The 23,472-nt window shown below is 45.1% G+C and overlaps 1 protein-coding gene across 6 annotated transcripts in view; it reads right to left on the reverse strand.

Moving 5' to 3' along the window:
• Nucleotides 1-23,472, reverse strand: part of LOC121586539 (receptor-type tyrosine-protein phosphatase U) — a 293,456-nt gene that overhangs the window by 52,138 nt on the left and 217,846 nt on the right. For all 6 annotated transcript variants that reach the window (XM_041903296.2, XM_041903293.2, XM_041903295.2 and 3 more), the window contains exons 12-17: nucleotides 20,698-20,800; nucleotides 19,814-20,099; nucleotides 6,594-6,630; nucleotides 3,657-3,795; nucleotides 1,384-1,544; nucleotides 425-612 (exon numbers count right to left, since the gene is read on the reverse strand). In XM_041903296.2, the coding sequence (XP_041759230.2) occupies nucleotides 425-612; nucleotides 1,384-1,544; nucleotides 3,657-3,795; nucleotides 6,594-6,630; nucleotides 19,814-20,099; nucleotides 20,698-20,800 (914 nt within the window). The remainder of the gene's footprint in view (nucleotides 1-424; nucleotides 613-1,383; nucleotides 1,545-3,656; nucleotides 3,796-6,593; nucleotides 6,631-19,813; nucleotides 20,100-20,697; nucleotides 20,801-23,472) is intronic.

Consider the following 23,472-nt stretch of genomic DNA (forward strand, 5'->3'; position numbering starts at 1 on the left):
GAATAGAGGGACTTTGTAGTAAATCACAAATAGAATGAAAAAAAGTTACTTGAAAGCCATTTAATTAATATACTCTTGGTAGAAACAGAAAAAGATCTGAAAGAGAGTTGAGCAGAATAAAATAGCTTTACATTGAGAGATGGTATAAAACAGCTACTGGAGGTTTTCATTGACTGCTGCTTATTAAAATAAGCTTCCAGCAGCAGCCTACTGAACACATAAGCCATTGGACTCAGAGATGAGAAACTGTATTAAAATGCCTTCTGCCTCCAAAATTGCATCATTAAATCCCAAAGGATGCTACGCCCACATTCCATTTTCAGTTCTCTCTCTCTCTCTCTCTCTCTCTCTCTCTCTCTCTCTCTCTCTCTCTCTCTCTCTCTCTCTCTCTCTCTCTCTCTCTCTCTCTCTCTCTCCATCTCACCTCATACTCCTGTTTGAAACCGTATCCCTCTCCAGTCTTCATCTGGTTGATGTGTTGGAGGAGGTCTGCCACCCTGACCGCGGGGTGAAGTTGACCCGTGTGGTACGGAGAGCTCTTCCTACGGCAGTGCCGTCGTGGGGAACCACCCAACAGGCTGCTGGACTCGTTCACTGAACTCCTCTGTTCATCTAGAGGAGACACACACACATGCATGAGCACACACACACACACACAAAGATACACACACACACATGTTAACCATTACACAATATCACATATGTTATATAAGTGCCAGTATTAGTGGCTAAATGTTATTTTATTAAAGCGCGTGGCTCAGTGAGGGGACTGAAGGTCAACCTCCACCTGCTCAACACAACACCCACTCAACTGACACTCTGCTCAGTCTGCCAGGCAGATCAAGGAAGAGCCGGTATCACTATGAAGACATATTGTATGTACGTGTTGACGGGCACGGTGGAATATTTTAATTGAAAGAGGTCGTTAGAGAAGAGAGAGAGAGAGAAGAAGAATAGTTTATATTGATGAAAGCAAGCTGAAGGACTGAGAGAAACAGATGGATATTCACAGAGAAGTAAACAGAAAGCCTGAGAAACTGAAGGTACTTTATCTTAGCAGTGTGTGTATACAGGACAGGCTGTAGCCTAGAAAGTGCAGTCTCTCTCTCTCTCTCTCTCTTTCTCTCTCTCTCTCTCTCTCTCTCTCTCTCTCTCTCTCTCTCTCTCTCTCTCTCTCTCTCTCTCTCTCTCTCTCTCTCTCTCTCTCTCTCTCTCTCTCTCTCTCTCTCTCTCTCTCTCTCTCTCTCTCTCTCTCTCTCTCTCTCTCTCTCTCTCTCTCTCTCTCTCTCTCTGTGTAGGAGGTACAGGGTTAACCTACAGATTAGTGTACTCTTTGCTGTACTCTCTGTCTCTCTTAGGGCTCAGGGTGTTCTTGGTTCTTACTCCGTGTGTTGCAGGTGTGGGCGTCCATGAAGGAGTTAGCGGTGTGCCTGTCCTGCTGCAGGGTGCTCTGCTCTGTCATGCTGCAGTCCAGAGAACCTAGCTTCCTGGTCTTCTCCTGACGGTACGACATGGCTGCCTTGTTCAGCGCTACCTTCTTCCTGCTGCACAGAGCAAAGAGAGGAGATGTGAAGAGGAGAGGGAATATAAAAAGGAGGGAAGAATAAGAGAGAGATTGAAATAAGGAAATAGCAAGAGGGGGGTTGAGGTCAAGGAGTTGAGAAATTGGAAGAAAGGGGAAAAATAAGAGATTGTATCGAGGAGAGGGAGATAAAGGAATATTTGTTGTGATAGTAGCAGGCCGAGAGAGAGAGAGAGAGAGAGAGAGAGAGAGAGAGAGAGAGAGAGAGAGAGAGAGAGAGAGAGAGAGAGAGAGAGAGAGAGAGAGAATATAGACAGGAGAGGTATATAGAGGATGAGGTGGAGGAGATGCTTATCTCCTATAAGTGTCAACTTCCAGGACTACAGAGGGCAAGCAGGTGAAGATTGTGCCATAATGAAAAGATGGAGGGAGAGACTAGGGAGGAGTCACTTACGGGTAGTAAGAGTAAGAATAGAAGTACCTTCTGATTAGCATGGAGAAAGGAGGAGAAGAAAGGAGGAGATAGAGAGAAGAGAAAGAAAACTAAGAGAGGTGAGAGGTGGGGCGATGGTTAGTGAGGTGGCCTCCAGCAAGGCAAAATAAAAATGTCCATTATTAAATGTTGAAAGCTACAGGTAAATAATGAAAACACTTGAGTAAATGAGGGATACAAAGTATATTGAAAGCAGGTGCCTCCACACAGGTGTGGTTCCTGAGTTAATTAACCAATTAACATCCCATCATGCTTAGGGTCAAGTATAAAAATGTTGGGCATGCCATTATTTTGGCTACTATGGCTATGCCCCATAGGATGACAATGCCCCCATCCACAGGGCACGAGTGGTCACTGAATGGTTTGATGAGCAGGAAAACTATGTAAACCATATGCCATGACTGTCTCTGTCACCAGATCTCAACCCAATTGAACACTTGTCGGAGATTCTGGAGCGGCGCCTGAGACCGTGTTTTCCACAACCATCAACAAAACACCAAATTATGGAATTTATTGTGGAAGAATGGTGTTGCATCCCTCCAAAATAGTTCCAGACACTTGTAGAATCGATGCCAAGTTGCATTGAAGCTGTTCTGGCTCGTGGTGACCCAACGCCCTATTAAGACACTTTATGTTCCTTTTGGCAGTTACCTGTATGTTTATGGAGGCAAGTCAAGCGACCATGCAGCAGCAGATAAAATATAGTACAACTGTGACATTGACTGGGTTCCTAGCTAAATAGATCACTTACATGAATAATCTGCCAGGGAGCACAGGTACACATACAGTTATCAACCAAGGTACAGTTAGCTCAACGTTCTACTGGTGGTTGGTTAGCTGGTTGCCATTGTGTTTACATAATTAACAATTTCTGTCTCTATCACGCTTCTCCCTGTGACGTCCAACCCTGCTTCTCTGACAGGTATCCCTTCATCATGAGAAAACCTGAGGTGGTAATTCTATCCGAAAGGCAACAACAACCTTCCTCTCCAATGAATGGCTCAGCCACAGGCACCAAGTTCACGGAGCACTGCACACCAACCCAGATGCTGCTATTATATCTGCTTTGACTTGAAAGGGCAATGGAATATCATGGCCCTTGATGAATATTACACACTGAGTGTTATTCTCCCAATTTAACGGCAGAGGAGAAGAGGAAAGGGTGAGAGAAGAGCAATAAAGGATGAGAGACGAGGACAGGAGGAGAGTACAGTACTGCCAAGCAGTATTTCCTGGTGGAACTTGGCCAATGACGCTGGAGTGTATATTGGAGTTTCTGGGCTATGTGTGTGCAGCCAATAGACAACAGAGCTTGAAATTAGAAAATTAGTTCTACGCAAAAAGCTTGGCATCTATAACTGCACAGCATCCCACAAATAATACCCAGCCATGTGTGTAGTTCTGGAAGTAATATACTCTCCATTACCTACCTAACTCCCTATTGAATTGAGTTGGACTAAGCCTGCCAAGATGTGATGGAGAAATGCCTTCCCTAATAGGACATAGTTAGTCACATGGCAGTTTGTGACAGGCAGCTAAGAGACAGCCAAAGATAGGCCCCTTTCTGGACCCCCTCAACGATCACAATCACCTTTACACACACACACACACACACACACACACACACGACCCTCCACTCACCCCTTCTTGATGATGATGACAATGGCCCCCAGCAGCAGAATGAGGACCACCAGTCCCCCAGCACAGGCCCCCAGGATCAGACCCATGTCCTCTGCATGTTGGTACACCTCCAGGGCCCTCTTATGGTCCTTACAGGCAGCTACAGGGGAGAGACACGAGGGGGAGAGACAAGTTAGAGTGATAGTCTTCTGTATGCTACAAGACTGTAGTAGCCTGCTGAACAAAGGCCTTGGCATTAGCTCTTAAGAACTCAGGGTTCGGGCGATCATACTCCAACAAAGGGCCAACCTAGTTAGTCTCCTCTCCCTAGTCCCAACACTAGACCACACATAAGCCCAAGCATCCTGTAGAAAAGGCACACAACCACAAAAACAACCAATTATACCGATGACGATCAGAGATTGAAAATATCAGGTGTTAGAGTAAGAAGGCTACAGTCTAGTTCAATTTTTTTCTTTTAATCCCAAAGGAGGCCCAGAGGTATTGTGGTAGTCTGAGAGACGGGAAGCCACGGTGAGCCGGGTTATCAGAGTAAAAGCAGGTTATTATCCCTCTCACACTGGGTATTATATCCACCTGGATGAATACACTGGCAGAGGGGAGGAAGGGAGAGAGGGGGGGAGGGAGAGCGGGGGAGGGAGATATGGAGAGAGAGGAGGGAGAGAGCATGGTAGTGTAAATAAGCTCTGGCTTTGTCCCTGACTATGTTTCATAACAGGTAACAGGCTTGGATAAGGAGGAAGCTTTTAAGCCGCTAACTAACCAGCCACAGTTGGTGTAGCCAGTGTGGACAGCTGGACAGTCTTGGCCTACATGTGTTAAGAAAACACACCAATTACATCAGCTAATAGCTAGCTGGAAGTTCATTCAGTCAACCATTTTCTATGCACTAAAGTCACAGTCTCACTGCATTCGCTGTGCCTCTACATTTCCATCAGAGCTATAACAACAGCTTGAAATCTCTCCCATGATGAATTTGGAGCTCCCGTGGTGTCGTTTTCCAGAAGTGTTTATTGCCGACTAGAGAAAGAATTGGTTGAGAATTATGATCCTGAACCCCTGCGAGCATACGCTTAATTAAAAGTATTCTCTACGATGGGTAAACAAAAAGGAGGGTGAATGAAATGGCCTATCACTGGAGGCACGAAGCTAAAACCAATTATCTATCTGCCTGTCTGCCTGCCTGTCTGCCTGCCTGCCTGCCTGCCTGCCTGCCTGCCTGCCTGCCTGCCTGCCTACCTATCTATCTATCTATCTATCTATCTATCTATCTATCTACCTCTTTTCACCATCCTTCATCTATACCTTTAGCTGGATGTGGTCCTCTCTCTTTCAGCTCACTTACTATTTAAAAAATCTCTCTCGCTCTCTCGCTCTCTACCAGTTAGCTGCAGCACAACCAATTTGAACAGCATCCATGTTTTATTTTCTCCCTCCCAGTAAGACTTGATATTTTGTCTGCAAGGGGGGTAACTTTGCCTGAGCCTTAAAAGCCTGTTCAGGAAAACAGAGTGTAGCCTGCTGAAATCTTGACTGCAGGTGATTGTAGCTCTGCTGGCTAGCTGGCTCTCTCTCTGGCCTCCAAGTCCTACTTTACTAATGTGTGTGTGTGTGTGTGTGTGTGTGCGTGTATGCGTGCGCACAGATGAGTCACTCTGTTCTTACTGACTCCTGGTGTAAGAAGCACGTTGCCATGGAAAAGTTTAGACCACAAAAACTTTCTGCTGCTGTGAGGCAGGGAGGGAGGGATGGGGGAAAGGAGAGTGAATGTATGTATGAGAGAATGCGTGTGAGAGAAAGATTAGGACGGAGGAAGGAAAGAAATGTAGAGGGCTGGAGAGGACATACATTTCATCTTCATCTGCCAGCGTTGGTATGTAATTAATCAGATATTGTGCTGGTGTCAGCCCGGAACACCTGAGGTGTGACACTAGATGTCTAAGCGGTAGCCGCCTGTCTCTGTCCCTGTCTCCCTGCTTCACGCTTGACATGAGCCCTATCCTTTCATTACGCAGTCACAGAATGAGAGAGAGAGAGAGAGAGAGAGAGAGAGAGAGAGAGAGAGAGAGAGAGAGGAAGAGGAAGAGAGAGCGAGAGAGAGAAAAAAATGGTGTGAGAGGAAAATGTTATATGTGTGCATGTGTGTGGGCGTGTTAGAGAGAGATAAAGAAAGGTTGTATAATTAGAGAGTGAGAGAGGAAGCTTGAGGCGGACAGACAATAAGACAGGCAAAGAGAGAAAGAGTGTGTGTGTGTGTGTGAGAGAGAGAGAGAGAGAGAGAGAGAGAGAGAGAGAGAGAGAGAGAGAGAGAGAGAATGCCATAGTACGCTTCCTCCTGAACCTCTCTCTTTGCCACCACCACAGGAACTGGAACAGCACCAATCTCTCCTCTCCTCTCTTCTCCTCCCTCCATTCACCATGCCACCCTGTCACCATCACGTACCAAATGAAGGGTACTAGAAATATCCTGCCGAGAACTCTTCTCTGCATACACACACAGCTCCTCTGCCTGGGTGGTGTGTAGCGCCAGCAGACAATGGCGAGAAGAGACCCCTTGATGTCAGGACGCTTCAAATAACAACGAGAGCGCAGGAAGAGAGAGAGACAGTAAGAGTGTAGGGAGAGGAAGGAATCCAATTTCTACAGGCTTCCTTCTCTCTCTCTCTCTCTCTCTCTCTCTCTCTCTCTCTCTCTCTCTCTCTCTCTCTCTCTCTCTCTCTCTCTCTCTCTCTCTCTCTCTCTCTCTCTCTCTCCCTCCCTCTCCCTCCCTCCCTCCCTCCCTACGAGTGACAGGGAAGCTTTCAAACCACATCAGCGTGCCTCTGAAGCATCATGACGCACAGAAGATGTAAACACTGCTTTGCCAGGAAGTTTTCTTATGTAGTCTATTTCTCAATGCATGCCTCTCAATGATGAAATGGAACGATCTGAGCGTACCTTTACGGGCAATCCGGATGCAGTTAATTCTCGTTTCCTGAAACAAGAATGGGAGGTTCATTAGTATTGGATAACCACAACCCAAATAAAACGCATCAAACAACTATTTTTTAAGCATAGAACAGGTGTCAGAGCGTGTGTGTATCTGTGTGTGTGTGTGTGTGTGTGTGTGTGTGTGTGTGTGTGTGTCTTAATCACCTAGTCCCTTTGTGTTTTAAAGAGCAAACTATCTAATAAAAAAACTCAGTCAGGGCAGAAAGCAGATGACATCTAATTGTAATGTGATTGTGAATGAAATATCCTCAGTTCTCATCAACAACATCCGGTCCCCTGGCCCACCCAACCCATTACACACACACACACAAGTATGCACGCACGCACACACACACACACCCACACACACTACACCACCCCCAACTCCTACCTAATCCATCACAGCGAAACCAGAGACACATTATCAAATTATGACTAGAACATGCTAAATCAGGTTCCATACAAGGGGGGCAATTATGTTAATCTAATCTGGTCTCTGAGATTTGAGTCAGAACCCTTTCGCCTACTAACTTGCCTTTTTTAACTGAAAACCTGTTCCGAGTGGATCTGTATCTGCCCACCTCTTAGTCATGGAGATAGAAGTTGTATTTAACTACAATTCACACATTATTACAGTCCCACCTGCTGATATGCCATGTGTTATGTCTGTCAAGGTTGGCCTGACTCTGATTCACAGCACCTTTTGGCATAAAAACCAAAATGTCACTTTATTCCCTATATACCCTGGTCAAAATATAATTTGGACTTAGCCATCGCATCCTACTGACTGCTGATGACACCTCCCTGCCTGATATGTTCTGATGTTATTTATAGATTGATCCTCAGATTTGTTATGCCAATATTTCCAGCCAATATCAGAGGTTGAGTGACAGTTAGCTGGTTGTAGAAGATGATGACGGTTGATAACTACTTTAACCTGCAGATACAATAGTGTAAAGTAGCATTTCAAGATCCTGAAGCTGACTACGCTGTTCACTATCATTAATATTGCATCAACAGAGAATTGGGGAAAGGGTCAATGGATTTGTATGAAATCTATTTAGTGGTTTGAGTAGTTTCTTGTCAGGTTGCTCTGGAAATTCTGTCAAAATATGGTGATGGACACATAGTGAATTATTAGGTACACCACCCCTTTGACGGAAAAAACATTCAGTCAGTGGAAGTCATGTGGGTGAAAACAGCTCGTTGATGAGAGAGGTCATAGGAGAATGGCATGAATCGCGCAAGCAAAAAGGTGGGCCACCAAAAGGCAAATAACGGCACAGTACAACAGTTGTGTGCAGAACGGCATCTTGGAACGCACAACTCGTTGGTCCTTGTCACGGATGGGCTATTGCAGCAGATGACCACACCGGGTTCCACTGCTATCAGCTAAAAACAAGAAGCTGTTCCAGTGGGCACTCGATCACCAACACTGGACAGATGAGGAGTGGAAAAACACAGCCTGGTCCAACGTATCCCGGTTCCTATTGCGTCATGCTGATGGCAGAGTCAAGATTTGGTGTAAGCAGCATGAGTCCATGGCCCGATCCTGCCTGGTGTCAACGGTACAGGCTGGTGGTGGTGGTGTAATGGAGTGGGGAATGTTTTTCTGGCACACGTCAGGTCCCTTGATACCAATTGAGCAACGTTTTTTGAACGGCAGACCTTGTAGAATCTATGCCCCAAAGAATTCAGGCTGTTCTAGAGGCAAAGTGGAGTCTGACCGGTACTAGATGCGTGTACCTAATAAACTGGCCACTGAATATACACTGCTCAAAAAAATTAAGGGAACACTTAAACAACACAATGTAACTCCAAGTCAATCACACTTCTGTGAAATCAAACTGTCCACTTAGGAAGCAACACTGATTGACAATAAATGTCACATGCTGTTGTGCAAATGGAATAGACAACAGGTGGAAATTATAGGCAATTAGCAAGACACCCCCAATAAAGGAGTGGTTCTGCAGGTGGTGACCACAGACCACTTCTCAGTTCCTATGCTTCCTGGCTGATGTTTTGGTCACTTTTGAATGCTGGCGGTGCTTTCACTCCAGTGGTAGCATGAGACGGAGTCTACAACCCACACAAGTGGCTCAGGTAGTGCAGCTCATCCAGGATGGCACATCAATGCGAGCTGTGGCAAGAAGGTTTGCTGTGTCTGTCAGCATAGTGTCCAGAGCATGGAGGCGCTACCAGGAGACAGGCCAGTACATCAGGAGACGTGGAGGAGGCCGTAGGAGGGCAACAACCCAGCAGCAGGACCGCTACCTCCGCCTTTGTGCAAGGAGGAGCAGGAGGAGCACTGCCAGAGCCCTGCAAAATGACCTCCAGCAGGCCACAAATGTGCATGTATCTGCTCAAACGGTCAGAAACAGACTCCATGAGGGTGGTATGAGGGCCCGACGTCCACAGGTGGGGGTTGTGCTTACAGCCCAACACCGTGCAGGACGTTTGGCATTTGCCAGAGAACACCAAGATTGGCAAATTCGCCACTGGCGCCCTGTGCTCTTCACAGATGAAAGCAGGTTCACACTGACCACATGTGACAGACGTGACAGAGTCTGGAGACGCCATGGAGAACGTTCTGCTGCCTGCAACATCCTCCAGCATGACCGGTTTGGCGATGGGTCAGTCATGGTGTGGGGTGGCATTTCTTTGGGGGGCCGCACAGCCCTCCATGTGCTCGCCAGAGGTAGCCTGACTGCCATTAGGTACCGAGATCCTCAGACCCCTTGTGAAACCATATGCTGGTGCAGTTGGCCCTGAGTTCCTCCTAATGCAAGACAATGCTAGACCTCATGTGGCTGGAGTGTGTCAGCAGTTCCTGCAAGAGGAAGGCATTGATGCTATGGACTGGCCCGCCCATTCCCCAGATCTGAATCCAATTGAGCACATCTGGGACATCATGTCTCGCTCCATCCACCAACGCCATGTTGCACCACAGACTGTCCAGGAGTTGGTGGATACTTTAGTCCAGGTCTGGGAGGAGATCCCTCAGGAGACCATCCGCCACCATATCAGGAGCATTGCTAGGCGTTGTAGGGAGGTCATACAGGCACGTGGAGGCCACACACACTACTGAGCCTCATTTTGACTTGTTTTAAGGACATTACATCAAAGTTGGATCAGCCTGTAGTGTGGTTTTCCACTTTCATTTTGAGGGTGACTCCAAATCCAGACCTCCATGGGTTGATAAATTTGATTTCCATTGATAATTTTTGTGTGATTTTGTTTTCAGCACATTCAACTATGTAAAGAAAAAAGTATTTAATAAGATGATTTCATTCATTCAGATCTAGGATGTGTTATTTTAGTGTTCCCTTTATTTTTTTGAGCAGTGTATATATATATATATATATATATATATATATATATATATACACTAGGTGGCCAGTTTATTAGGTACACCCATCTAGTACCGTTCGGACCCCCCTTTACCTCTAGAACAACATGAATTCTTCGGGGCATGGATTCTACAAGGTGTGGCATTCAAAAGACGTTGCTCAATTGGTATCAAGGGACCTAACGTGTGCCAGGAAAACATTCCCCACACCATTCCACCACCGCCACCAGCCTGTACCATTGACACCAGGCAATATGGGGCCATGGACTCAAATCCTGACTCTGCCATCAGCATGACGCAATAGGAACCAGGATTTGTCGGACCAGGCAATGTTTTTCCACTCCTCAATTGTCCAGTGTTGGTGATGACGTGCCCACTGGAGCCGCTTCTTCTTGTTTTTAGCTGATAGGAATGGAACACAGTGAGGTCGTCTGCTGCAATAGCCCATCTGTGACAAGGACTGGCGAGTTGTGCGTTCCAAGATGTCGTTCTGCTCACCACTTTTGTACTGCGCCGTTATTTGCCTGTTGGTGGCCCGCCTATTAGCTTGCACGATTCTTGCCATTCTCCTTCGACCTCTCTCATCAACGAGCTGTTTTTGGCCACAGGACTGCCACTGACTGGATGTTTTTTGTTTTCGCACCATTCTCAGTAAACCCTAGACACTGTCATGCGTGAAAAGCCCAGGAGGCCGACCATTTCTGAGATACTGGAACCGACGCGCCAGGCACCAACGATCATACCACACTCAAAGTCGCTTAGGTCACTCGTTTTGCCTGTTGAAATGCTACTTTACACTATTGGATCTGCTGGTTAAAGTAGTAATCAACCGTCATCATCTTCTGTACCAGCTACCTGTCACTCAATCTCTGATATTGGCTGGAAATATTGGCATATCATATCTGAGGATCATTCTACAAATAACATCAGAACACATCAGGCAGTAATCCTTCTACACCCCCCTCCCCCACCCCCAATAAAAAATAAAAAATTTAAAAAATAGGTGGTTGTCCCACTGGCTATCCTAAGTTGAATGCACCAATTTGTAAGTCGCTCTGGATAAGAGCGTCTGCTAAATGACTTAAATGTAAATTAAATGTTTCCTCAGCAGTCAGTAGGATGTTATGGCTAAGTCCAAATGACATTTTGACCAGGGTCAAAAGTAGTGCCCTATATAGGGAATAGGGTGCCATTTTGGATTTACTCTATGTTTTTATGCCAAAAAGTGCTGTGACTCAGAGTCTTGACAGACATGACACATGACATATCAGCAGGTGGGACTGTAATAATATGTGAATTGTGGGTAAATACAACTTCTATCTCCATGACTAAGAGGTGGGCGGATACAGATCCACTCGGAACAGGTTTTCAATTAAAAAAGGCAATTTAGTAGACACTGAGGTGAAAGGGTTCTGACTCCAATCTCAGAGCCCAGAATAGATGAACATACTTGCCCCCCTTGTATAAAACCTGATTTAGCATGTTCTAATCTTAATTTGATAATGTGTCTCTGGTATCGCTGTGATGGGCTGGGTGGGAGTTGGGGGAGGTGTAGTGTGTGTGTGCGTGCGTCTATGTGTGTGTGTGTGTGTGTGATTATGACTGTGGTGTTATTGTAGTTGTATATTTACCTGATTTAGAGATGAGTCCTCTCGGAACACTCTTAGCCACCACTCTATTCCATCCTGACACAGCAGCTTTTAACAACATTGGAATATTCCAATTATTGTAGATTATTGTTTCTCTGTCTGCCCTGAGCAGCTTTATCGCAATCTGTTTATAAAACTTGACTATTCGAGTCTGCCTGGATTTACGATGAGAGTGTGTGTGTGTGTGTTTTTTTATGTCTCTGTAAAAAGGGGGAAAGCACATTATTTTTTTGACAATTATTCAAGATAATTAGCTGTAGGTTTCCAGAACCATGGCTCTGAGAGCTGCTACTGCCACTGAATGGAACTGTAATTGCTTTGACGGATATGTCTTTACTGGAGCTTGAAAGACAGCAAAATTGGTTCAATCAGTTCTTTATAAAACCCAGAAGCGCACATTCACATACGTGCGCACACACACACACACACACACACACACACACACACACACACACACACACACAGACACACACACACATACACACACACACACACACTATATATCACACACCCATGAGCTGAAATAAAATATCCCATAAATGTTCAATATGCACAAAAAGCTAATTTCTCTCCAATTTTGTGCACAAATGTGTTTACATCCCTGTTAGTGAGCATTTCTCCTTTGCCAAGATAATCCATCCACCTGACAGGTGTGGCATATCAAGAAGCTGATTAAACAGCATGATCATTACACAGGTGCACCTTGTTCTGGGCACAATAAAAGGGCACTCTAAAATGTGCAGTTTTGTCACACAACACAATGCCACAGATGTCTCAAGTTTTGAGGGAGCATGCAATTGGCTTGCTGACTGCAGGAATGTCCACCAGAGCTGTTGCCAGATAATGTAATGTTAATTTCTCTACCATTAGCATCGTTTAAAAATTTGGCAGTATGTCCAACCACATCACAACCGCAGACCACGTGTAATCACGCCAGCCCAGGATCTCCACATCCAGCTTCTTCACCTGCGGGATCGTCTGAGACCAGCCACCCGGACAGCTGATGAAACTGAGGAGTATTTCTGTCTGTAATAAAGCCCTTTTGTGGGGAAAAACAAATTCTGATTGCCTGGGCCTGGCTACCCAGTGGGTGGGCCTGGCTCCCACCAATGGCTGCGCCTCTGTCCAGTCATGTGAAATCCATAGATTAGGGCCTAAATGTATTTCAATTGACTGACTTCCTTATATGAACTGTAACTCAGTAAAATTGTTGCAATTGTTGCATGTTGCATTTATAGTTTTGTTCAGTATATACACTGCTCAAAAAAATAAAGGGAACACTAAAATAACACATCCTAGATCTGAATGAATGAAATAATCTTATTAAATACTTTTTTCTTTACATAGTTGAATGTGCTGACAACAAAATCACACAAAAATTATCAATGGAAATCAAATTTATCAACCCATGGAGGTCTGGATTTGGAGTCACCCTCAAAATTAAAGTGGAAAACCACACTACAGGCTGATCCAACTTTGATGTAATGTCGTTAAAACAAGTCAAAATGAGGCTCAGTAGTGTGTGTGGCCTCCACGTGCCTGTATGACCTCCCTACAACGCCTGGGCATGCTCCTGATTGTCTTCCGTTTAACTCCTGGACAGTCTGTGGTGCAACATGGCGTTGGTGGATGGAGCGAGACATGATGTCCCAGATGTGCTCAATTGGATTCAGGTCTGGGGAACGGGCGGGCCAGTCCATAGCATCAATGCTTTCTTCTTGCAGGAACTGCTGACACACTCCAGCCACATGAGGTCTAGCATTGTCTTGCATTAGGAGGAACCCAGGGCCAACCGCACCAGCATATGGTCTCACAATGTAACGATCCCGGCAGTCTGAGTCGGGTCCGGTCTGTGTACTAGTTTTTCTGCTCGTGATCTCCAGTTTCCCGAGGGTTCTGGAACGCTCCCTGCCTGGTTGCCGGGCAACGTTGCTAGGCGGGAGCTCTCTTGATTTCCGCACCTGCATCCCATCAGCAATCTGCACACCTGGTCCTGATCATCACCCTTCTTAGGCTCTGGCCTAACATCCATTCCCTGCCGGATCGTTAGCCATGAACAGTAGGTTTACCAGAGTATCAGTCTTAGAGCTTCTAGCGTTAGTTTTGTTGTTTTGCACCTTGTTGGTTTGTTGTTTACTTACCTCGTTTTGTTCCATCTGCAGTCACTCGTCCGGAACCTTCATCCAACCTCTGCCTGGTGGTCGCGGCTGCCGAGCCATGATTGGATCAACCACTGCACCCCCAACAACTAATCAACGCCGCCCGCTCTGTTCCCTGGATTATTCAGCATCACTCTTGAATTTGTAAATAAACACTCACCTTCGTTTCAACTTACCTTGTCCTGGTCTGCTTCTGGGTTCTGGCTTTGTAACTCGTGACACACAAGGGGTCTGAGGATCTCATCTCGGTACCTATTGGCAGTCAGGCTACCTCTGGCGAGCACATGGAGGGCTGTGCGGCCCCCCAAAGAAATGTCGCCCCACACCATGACTGACCCACCGCCAAACCGGTCATGCTGGAGGATGTTGCAGGCAGCAGAACGTTCTCCACGGCGTCTCCAGACTCTGTCACGTCTGTCACATGTGCTCAGTGTGAACCTGCTTTCATCTGTGAAGAGCACAGGGCGCCAGTGGCGAATTTGCCAATCTTGGTGTTCTCTGGCAAATGCCAAACGTCCTGCACGGTGTTGGTCTGTAAGCACAACCCCCACCTGTGGACGTCGGGCCCTTATACCACCCTCATGGAGTCTGCTTCTGACCGTTTGAGCAGACACATGCACATTTGTGGCCTGCTGGAGGTCATTTTGCAGGGCTCTGGCAGTGCTCCTCCTGCTCCTCCTTGCACAAAGGTGGAGGTAGCAGTCCTGCTGCTGGGTTGTTGCCCTCCTACGGCCTCCTCCACCTCTCCTGATGTACTGGCCTGTCTCCTGGTAGCGCCTCCATGCTCTGGACACTACGCTGACAGACACAGCAAACCTTCTTGCCACAGCTCGCATTGATGTGCCATCCTGGATGAGCTGCACTACCTGAGCCACTTGTGTGGGTTGTAGACTCCGTCTCATGCTACCACTGGAGTGAAAGCACCGCCAGCATTCAAAAGTGACCAAAACATCAGCCAGGAAGCATAGGAACTGAGAAGTGGTCTGTGGTCACCACCTGCAAAACCAGTCCTTTATTGGGGGTGTCTTGCTAATTGCCTATAATTTGCACCTGTTGTCTATTCCATTTGCACAACAGCATGTGACATTTATTGTCAATCAGTGTTGCTTCCTAAGTGGACAGTTTGATTTCACAGAAGTGTGATTGACTTGGAGTTACATTGTGTTGTTTAAGTGTTCCCTTTATTTTTTTGAGCAGTGTATATACTGTATATACAGTGCCTTCGGAAATTATTCAGACCCCTTGACTTTTTCCACATTCTGTTACGTTACAGCCTTATTTTAAAATGGATTAAATACATGTTTTGCCTCATCAATCTTCACACAATACCCCATAATGACAAAGCAAAAACAGGTGTTTAGAAATTTTAGCTAATCTATAAAAAATAAATAACAGAAATACCTTATTTACGTAAGTATTCAGACCCTTCGCTATGAGACTCGAAATTGAGCTCAGGTGCATCTTGTTTCCTTTGATCATCCTTGAGATGTTTCTACAACTTGATTGAAGTCCATCTGTGGTAAATTCAATTGATTGGACATGATTTGGAAAGGCACACACCTGTCTATATAAGGTCCCACAGTTGACAGTGCATGTCAGAGCAAAAACCAAGCCATGAGGTCGAAGGAATTGTCCGTAGAGCTCCGAGACAGGATTGTGTCGAGGCACATATCTGGGTACTAAAACATTTCTGCAGCATTGAAGGTCCCCAAGAACACAGTGGCCTCCACCATTCTTAAATGGAAGAAGTATGGAATCACCAAAGACTCTTCCTAGAGCTGGCCGCCCGGCCAAACTGAGCAATTGGGGGAGAAGGGCCTTGGTCAGGGAGGTGACCAAGAACCCGATGGTCACTCTGATAGAGCTCCAGAGTTCCTCTGTGGAGATGGGAGAACCTTCCAGAAGGACAACCATCTCTGCAGCACTCCACCAATCAGGCCTTTATGGTAGAGTGGCCAGACAGAAGCCACTCCCTAGTAAAAGGCACATGACAGCCCGCTTGGAGTTTGCCAAAAGGCACCTAAAGACTCTCAGACCATGAGAAACAAGATTCTCTGGTCTGATGAAACCAAGATTGAACTCTTTGGCCTGAATGCCAAGCGTAACTTCTGGAGGAAACCTGGCACCATCCCTACTGTGAAGCATGATGGTGGTGGCAGCATCATTCTGTGGGGATGTTTTTCAGCGGTAGGGACTGGGAGACTAGTCAGGATCGAGGCAAAGATGAATGGAGCAAAGTACAGAGAGATCCTTGATGAAAACCTGCTCCAGAGTGCTAAGGACCTCAGACTGGGGTGAAAGTTCACCTTCCAACAGGACAATGAATGTCCTTGAGTGGCCCAGCCAGAGCCCGGACTTGAACCCGATCGAACATCTCTGGAGAGACCTGAAAATAGCTGTGCAGCGACGCTCCCAATCCAACCTGACAGAGCTTGAGAGGATCTGCAGAGAAGAATGGGATAAGCTCCCCAAATATAGGTGTGCCAAGCTTGTAGCGTCACACCCAAGAAGACTTGATGCTGTAATCGCTGCCAAAGGTGCTTCAAAAAAGTACTGAGGAAAGGGTCTGAATACTTATGTAAATGTGATATTTCCGTTTTTTATTTTTAATAAATTAGCAAACATTTCTTAGAACCTGTTTTTGCTTTGTCATTATGGGGAATTGTGTGTAGATTGATGAGGGGGAAAAAAATACAATAAAAAAAAAACATTTAATCATTTTAAGAATAAGGCTGTAACATAACAAAATGTGGAAAAAGTCGAGGGGTCTGAACCCTTTCCGAAGGCACTGTATATACTGTATATATATATATATATATATATATATATAGTGTGTGTGTGTGTGTGTGTGTGTGTGTGTGTGTGTGTGCGTGTGTGTGTGTGTGTCTGTGCGATTCTGTGGTTTATAAAGAACTGAATGCACCAATCTTGCTGTCTTTCAAGCTCCAGTAAAGACATATCTGTCAAAGCAATTACAGTTCCATTCAGTGGCAGCAGCAGCTCTCAGAGCCATGGTTCTGGAAACCTACAGCTAATTATCTTGAATAATTGTTAAAATAAAAACTAAAAAACATGTGCTTTCCCCCTTTTTACAGAGCCAGCGAACAAACACACACACACACACTCATCGCAAATCCAGGCTGACTCGAATAGCCAACTTTTATGAACAGATTGAGATAAAGATGCTCAGAGGGCAGACAAAGAAACAATAATCTACATGAATTAGAATATTCCAATGTTGTTATGAGCTGCTGTGTCAGGATGGAATAGAGTGGTGGCTAAGAGTGTTCCGAGAGGACTCATCTCTAAATTAGGTAAATATACAACTATAATAACACCACAGTCGTAATGACACACACAGACACACACACACACACAGACACACACCACACACCTAAAACACATTTAATTGGGTATTAAGGGAGGAGGGAGGAGTCATTGGAAATGCAAGCCACTGACGTCAAAGGGTTTAGTATTGGCTTTAATGATCGATAGTTAAGACACACAGGAGAATACGATCAGAGTGTGATTCAGAGGGACAGAGAAACACTGAGGGTAAGTCCTTGACCCTTTAGCCAAGTGAGGTTAGTCATACCAGCCTTACAACCTATGGAGCATTATCCCTAGCTACAGCCTTCTAACCTCTAGAGCTTTACCCCTACTGCATCTAGCAACCACTTAGGAAGCACGTGTATGACCAGTTCTGCCCTGTGACTCTCTCTGACGCATTTTGACCCAGGAGATTGCAGTACAACTATCGATGACACAGTTTCCAACCTGCCTTGACGCACACCTTTTATTAAATACTTTTTATAAATCTGTAGCTACCAGAGTCATATACAGTGGGGGAAAAAAGTATTTAGTCAGCCACAAATTGGGCAAGTTCTCCCACTTAAAAAGATGAGAGAGGCCTGTAATTTTCATCATAGGTACACGTCAACTATGACAGACAAATTTAGAAAAACAAATCAAAAAATCATATTGTAGGATTTTTAATGAATTTATTTGCAAATTATGGTGGAAAATAAGTATTTGGTCAATAACAAAAGTTTCTCAATACTTTGTTATATACCCTTTGTTGGCAATGACACAGGTCAAATGTTTTCTGTAAGTCTTCACAAGGTTTTCACACACTGTTGCTGGTATTTTGGCCCATTCCTCCATGCAGATCTCCTCTAGAGCAGTGATGTTTTGGGGCTGTCGCTGGGCAACACGGACTTTCAACTCCCTCCAAAGATTTTCTATGGGGTTGAGATCTGGAGACTGGCTAGGCCACTCCAGGACCTTGAAATGCTTCTTACAAAGCCACTCCTTCGTTGCCCGGGCGGTGTGTTTGGGATCATTGTCATGCTGAAAGACCCAGCCACGTTTCATCTTCAATGCCCTTGCTGATAGAAGGAGGTTTTCACTCAAAATCTCACGATACATGGCCCCATTCATTCTTTCCTTTACACGGATCAGTCGTCCTGGTCCCTTTGCAGAAAAACAGCCCCAAAGCATGATGTTTCCACCCCCATGCTTCACAGTAGGTATGGTGTTCTTTGGATGCAACTCAGCATTCTTTGTCCTCCAAACATGACAAGTTGTGTTTTTACCAAAAAGTTATATTTTGGTTTCATCTGACCATATGACATTCTCCCAATCCTCTTCTGGATCATCCAAATGCACTCTAGCAAACTTCAGACGGGCCTAGACATGTACTGGCTTAAGCAGGGGGACACGTCTGGCACTGCAGGATTTGAGTCCCTGGCGGCGTAGTGTGTTACTGATGGTAGGCTTTGTTACTTTGGTCCCAGCTCTCTGCAGGTCATTCACTAGGTTCCCCCGTTCTTGTGATCATTTTGACCCCACGGGGTGAGATCTTGCGTGGAGCCCCAGATCGAGGGAGATTATCAGTGGTCTTGTATGTCTTCCATTTCCTAATAATTGCTCCCACAGTTGATTTCTTCAAACCAAGCTGCTTACCTATTGCAGATTTAGTCTTCCCAGCCTGGTGCAGGTCTACAATTTTGTTTCTGGTGTCCTTTGACAGCTCTTTGGTCTTGGCCATAGTGGAGTTTGGAGTGTGACTGTTTGAGGTTGTGGACAGGTGTCTTTTATACTGATAACAAGTTCAAACAGGTGCCATTAATACAGGTAACGAGTGGAGGACAGAGGAGCCTCTTAAAGAAGAAGTTACAGGTCTGTGAGAGCCAGAAATCTTGCTTGTTTGTAGGTGACCAAATACATATTTTCCACCATAATTTGCAAATAAATTCATAAAAAATCCTAAAATGTGATTTTCTGGATTTTTTTTCCTCAATTTGTCTGTCATAGTTGACGTGTACCTATGATGAAAATTACAGGCCTCTCTCATCTTTTTAAGTGGGAGAACTTGCACAATTGGTGGCTGACTAAATACTTTTTTCCCCCACTGTAGTCATATATACTCTATATATGAGGCATGATAACAAACTCTCTCTCTATGAGAGGCTGCAGCCAGGCAGACCAGACTGTAGACATTTAGCTCCATATGGGCTTTATGATTTAAACAGCATTTACTTTAGTAAACTGGGCCCCTACTTTCCCCCTATTATCTACGCTTGAGTCTCATTTCAGACTTTCCTCTAGGCAGACTTTCCTTTTTGTCAGCAGGCTCTGAGGGGACAGGCAGAGAGAGAAGGGAAGAGAGAAGGGAAGAGAGAATGAAAGAGAGAGAGAGGGAGGGAGGGAGGGAGAGAGAGAGAGAGAGAGAGAGAGAGAGAGAGAGAGAGAGAGAGAGAGAGAGAGAGAGAGAGAGAGAGAGAGAGAGAGAGAGAGAGAGAGAGAGATGGGCCAAAACACCCTGAGGTTCAGAGCTGAAGATCCTCTCTCCTACAACCAGCCCTGCACAGTGTTACCTTCTCAATTCAATAACACTTGATTTGTCCCAAAGTACTGTAGCTTAGTCTAGTCCCCTGATCTGTTTATGCTATCTTGCCTACTCCTATGTTATGTTTGGCAAAGACTCCAGACTTGACTCTGGCTTTACTGACTGGTCTATAAACTCACCCCTCTGAAGTAGCTTGTAGCCTGGAAGAAGACTAGGTAGTTCTTGGAGGGGTCCAGGGGAGTGTTCCAGTAGCCGTTATAGGTGTGGTTGTCCCCTACTGTGAATGGAGTGGCCTTAGGGAGACTGGAGGGGGGCAGCTCAGCCGTGTAGTAGTGAGGCGTCCCCTTAGACTGGGCCTCCACCTGGGACGCTGGCACAGGGAAACAGTCTGACCCGCTACCCAGCTCCCTCCTCCTCCTGACCCGCCTAGAACCGTCCTCTTCTAATACCACCACCTGGTATGTACTGGGGGGAGAAGGATGACAACAGACTTATAGGTGATAACTAAGCTGGAAACAGTTGGACATCTTAAAGAGGCAATTTGCAGTTGTTAAATCCATTTTTGGACTAGTAAATTAGTTATCTGTACTCATTGATTCTTGAAGAATATAACTTATAAAGGCCTCATGAACTGTCGTACACCCTCAGAATCCAAAATATAAGCGTGTTTTATGACAATGTTTGTAATCAAAGTAAATGTAAACAAACAATGTATAGCCTCAAAACATGGCTAAGACTATAATTTTGATATCTTGGATGGTCAGTCCTTGCATCCATAGCCCCGTCTATGAATTTGAGAGCGTTTAAATTTGTCCAGGCCCATCCCTAAGCTTTATACTGAAACAGTTGTGAGGAGAATGCTTTATTGTTGTTTCAACTATCGATTGCCCCTTTAAGGTTACCAAAGACACTTCCTGATTAAATAAAGGTGAAATAAAATAAGAAACACAAATAAAATTCCAATGACATGTTTATTCGTAACACTATTTTTATGAGTGGTACAGTGATCTAGTGGTAGACAGTTGTGTGAGGTCTATTACTGTGGTTAATACGGTTACTGTACCTGACTGGTGCTCCTCTGCCCAGCGCTGGTCTCAGCAGCACAGTGATGGTACTCTCTGACTCACTGAGTGGGGCTGGGTTGTCCTCATAGTCAAACACTGGGGCTGAGAGAGGGAGTGGAGAGGGGGAGGGAGGAGGGAGGGGGGGTATAGATGGAGAAGGGGAGGGGAAAGAGGGGGAGAGAAAGAGGTGGAGCAGGGGGGTGTGGGTGTGTGAGAGAATAAGAGACAGAGAGAGAGCTAGAAAATGAGAGAGTAAATAACAATAAAAAATCATATATAGCACAGGAAGTGAGATAAAACTCTTATTCAAATAGACATCAAGCAGGACATTCCCATAGTTATTCACAAGGATGATAAGAATCCCCTGTAATTAGGACACATCTCACTGCCACACCCCCCATGAACAGGACGGTAGACTGGAACAACAATACTATGGTGAGCTCCTATCTCTAGGGAACATACACACACACACACACACACACAAACACACACACACAAACACATGCACAAACACAAACACACACACACAATTGTGTTCCCATCTCTGTTTACCGTTAGAAGACAATTAGCAAGGGAGCAGCCAGGCAAAAAAACATGAGCTTCCATAGTAAAGAAAGATTATTAATAATCAGCTAAACCAACAGCCTCTGAAATTAAAGGTAGACTCAGCGTAAAGACTTTGCCACGAGCAGCACCACAGATATTGAGATGAGCAAAATGCAAGATTTCGCTCTCACACAGTCAAACACATTATCTGCGCATGTGCAGGGGTTCGATTCACGCTGTGTACAGTGTAGTACACAGGGCACCAAAACAGCGGAGAAGTTGAGCCTCGCGCTTCAGTGATCTTAGTTGTTGCGGACATTGTTACCTGGCGTTGTCTTTCATTTTGGGTCAGAAAACTATGTTAGGATATCAATGTACTCCTATAAACCTCATTATAAAATGTACTCATATACAGTGGGGAAAAAAAGTATTTAGTCAGCCACCAATTGTGCATGTTCTCCCACTTAAAAAGATGAGAGAGGCCTGTCATTTTCATCATAGGTACACGTCAACTATGACAGACAAATTGTGGAAAAAAAATCCAGAAAATCACATTGTAGGATTTTTAATGAATTTATTTGCAAATTAGGGTGGAAAATAAGTATTTGGTCACCTACAAACAAGCAAGATTTCTGGCTCTCACAGACCTGTAACTTCTTCTTTAAGAGGCTCCTCTGTCCTCCACTCGTTACCTGTATTAATGGCACCTGTTTGAACTTGTTATCAGTATAAAAGACACCTGTCCACAACCTCAAACAGTCACACTCCAAACTCCACTATGGCCAAGACCAAAGAGCTGTCAAAGGACACCAGAAACAACATTGTAGACCTGCACCAGGCTGGGAAGACTGAATCTGCAATAGGTAAGCAGCTTGGTTTGAAGAAATCAACTGTGGGAGCAATTATTAGGAAATGGAAGACATACAAGACCACTGATAATCTCCCTCGATCTGGGGCTCCACGCAAGATCTCACCCCGTGGGGTCAAAATGATCACAAGAACGGTGAGCAAAAATCCCAGAACCACACGGGGGGACCTAGTGAATGACCTGCAGAGAGCTGGGACCAAAGTAACAAAGCCTACCATCAGTAACACACTACGCCGCCAGGGACTCAAATCCTGCAGTGCAAGACATGTCCCCCTGCTTAAGCCAGTATATGTCCAGGCCCGTCTGAAGTTTGCTAGAGTGCATTTGGATGATCCAGAAGAGGATTGGGAGAATGTCATATGGTCAGATGAAACCAAAATATAACTTTTTGGTAAAAACTCAACTCGTCGTGTTTGGAGGACAAAGAATGCTGAGTTGCATCCAAAGAACACCATACTTACTGTGAAGCATGGGGGTGGAAACATCATGCTTTGGGGGCTGTTTTTCTGCAAAGGGACCAGGACGACTGATCCGTGTAAAGGAAAGAATGAATGGGGCCATGTATCGTGAGATTTTGAGTGAAAACCTCCTTCCATCAGCAAGGGCATTGAAGATGAAACGTGGTTGGGTCTTTCAGCATGACAATGATCCCAAACACACCACCCGGGCAACGAAGGAGTGGCTTCGTAATAAGCATTTCAAGGTCCTGGAGTGGCCTAGCCAGTCTCCAGATCTCAACCCCATAGAAAATCTTTGGAGGGAGTTGAAAGTCTGTGTTGCCCAGCGACAGCCCCAAAACATCACTGCTCTAAATGAGATCTGCATGGAGGAATGGGCCAAAATACCAGCAACAGTGTGTGAAAACCTTGTGAAGACTTACAGAAAACGTTTGACCTGTGTCATTGCCAACAAAGGGTATATAACAAAGTATTGAGAAACTTTTGTTATTGACCAAATACTTATTTTCCACCGTAATTTGCAAATAAATTCATTAAAAATCCTACAATATGATTTTCTGGATTTTTTTTTCTCATTTTGTCTGTCATAGTTGACGTGTACCTATGATGAAAATTACAGGCCTCTCTCATCTTTTTAAGTGGGAGAACTTGCACAATTGGTGGCTGACTAAATACATTTTTTCCCCACTGTACACTACCAGTCAAAAGTTTGGACACACCGACTCATTCAAGGGTTTGTCTTTATTTTGTACTATTTTCTACATTGTAGAATAATAGTGAAGACATCAAAACTATGAAATAACACATATGGAATCATGTAGTAACTAAAAAAGTGTTAAACAAATCAAAATATATTTGAGATTTGAGATTCTTCAAAGTAGCCACCCTTTGCCTTGATGACA

The sequence above is a fragment of the Coregonus clupeaformis genome, chromosome 17, assembly GCF_020615455.1.
Source record: "Coregonus clupeaformis isolate EN_2021a chromosome 17, ASM2061545v1, whole genome shotgun sequence".
Classification (NCBI taxonomy): Eukaryota; Metazoa; Chordata; class Actinopteri; order Salmoniformes; family Salmonidae; genus Coregonus; species Coregonus clupeaformis.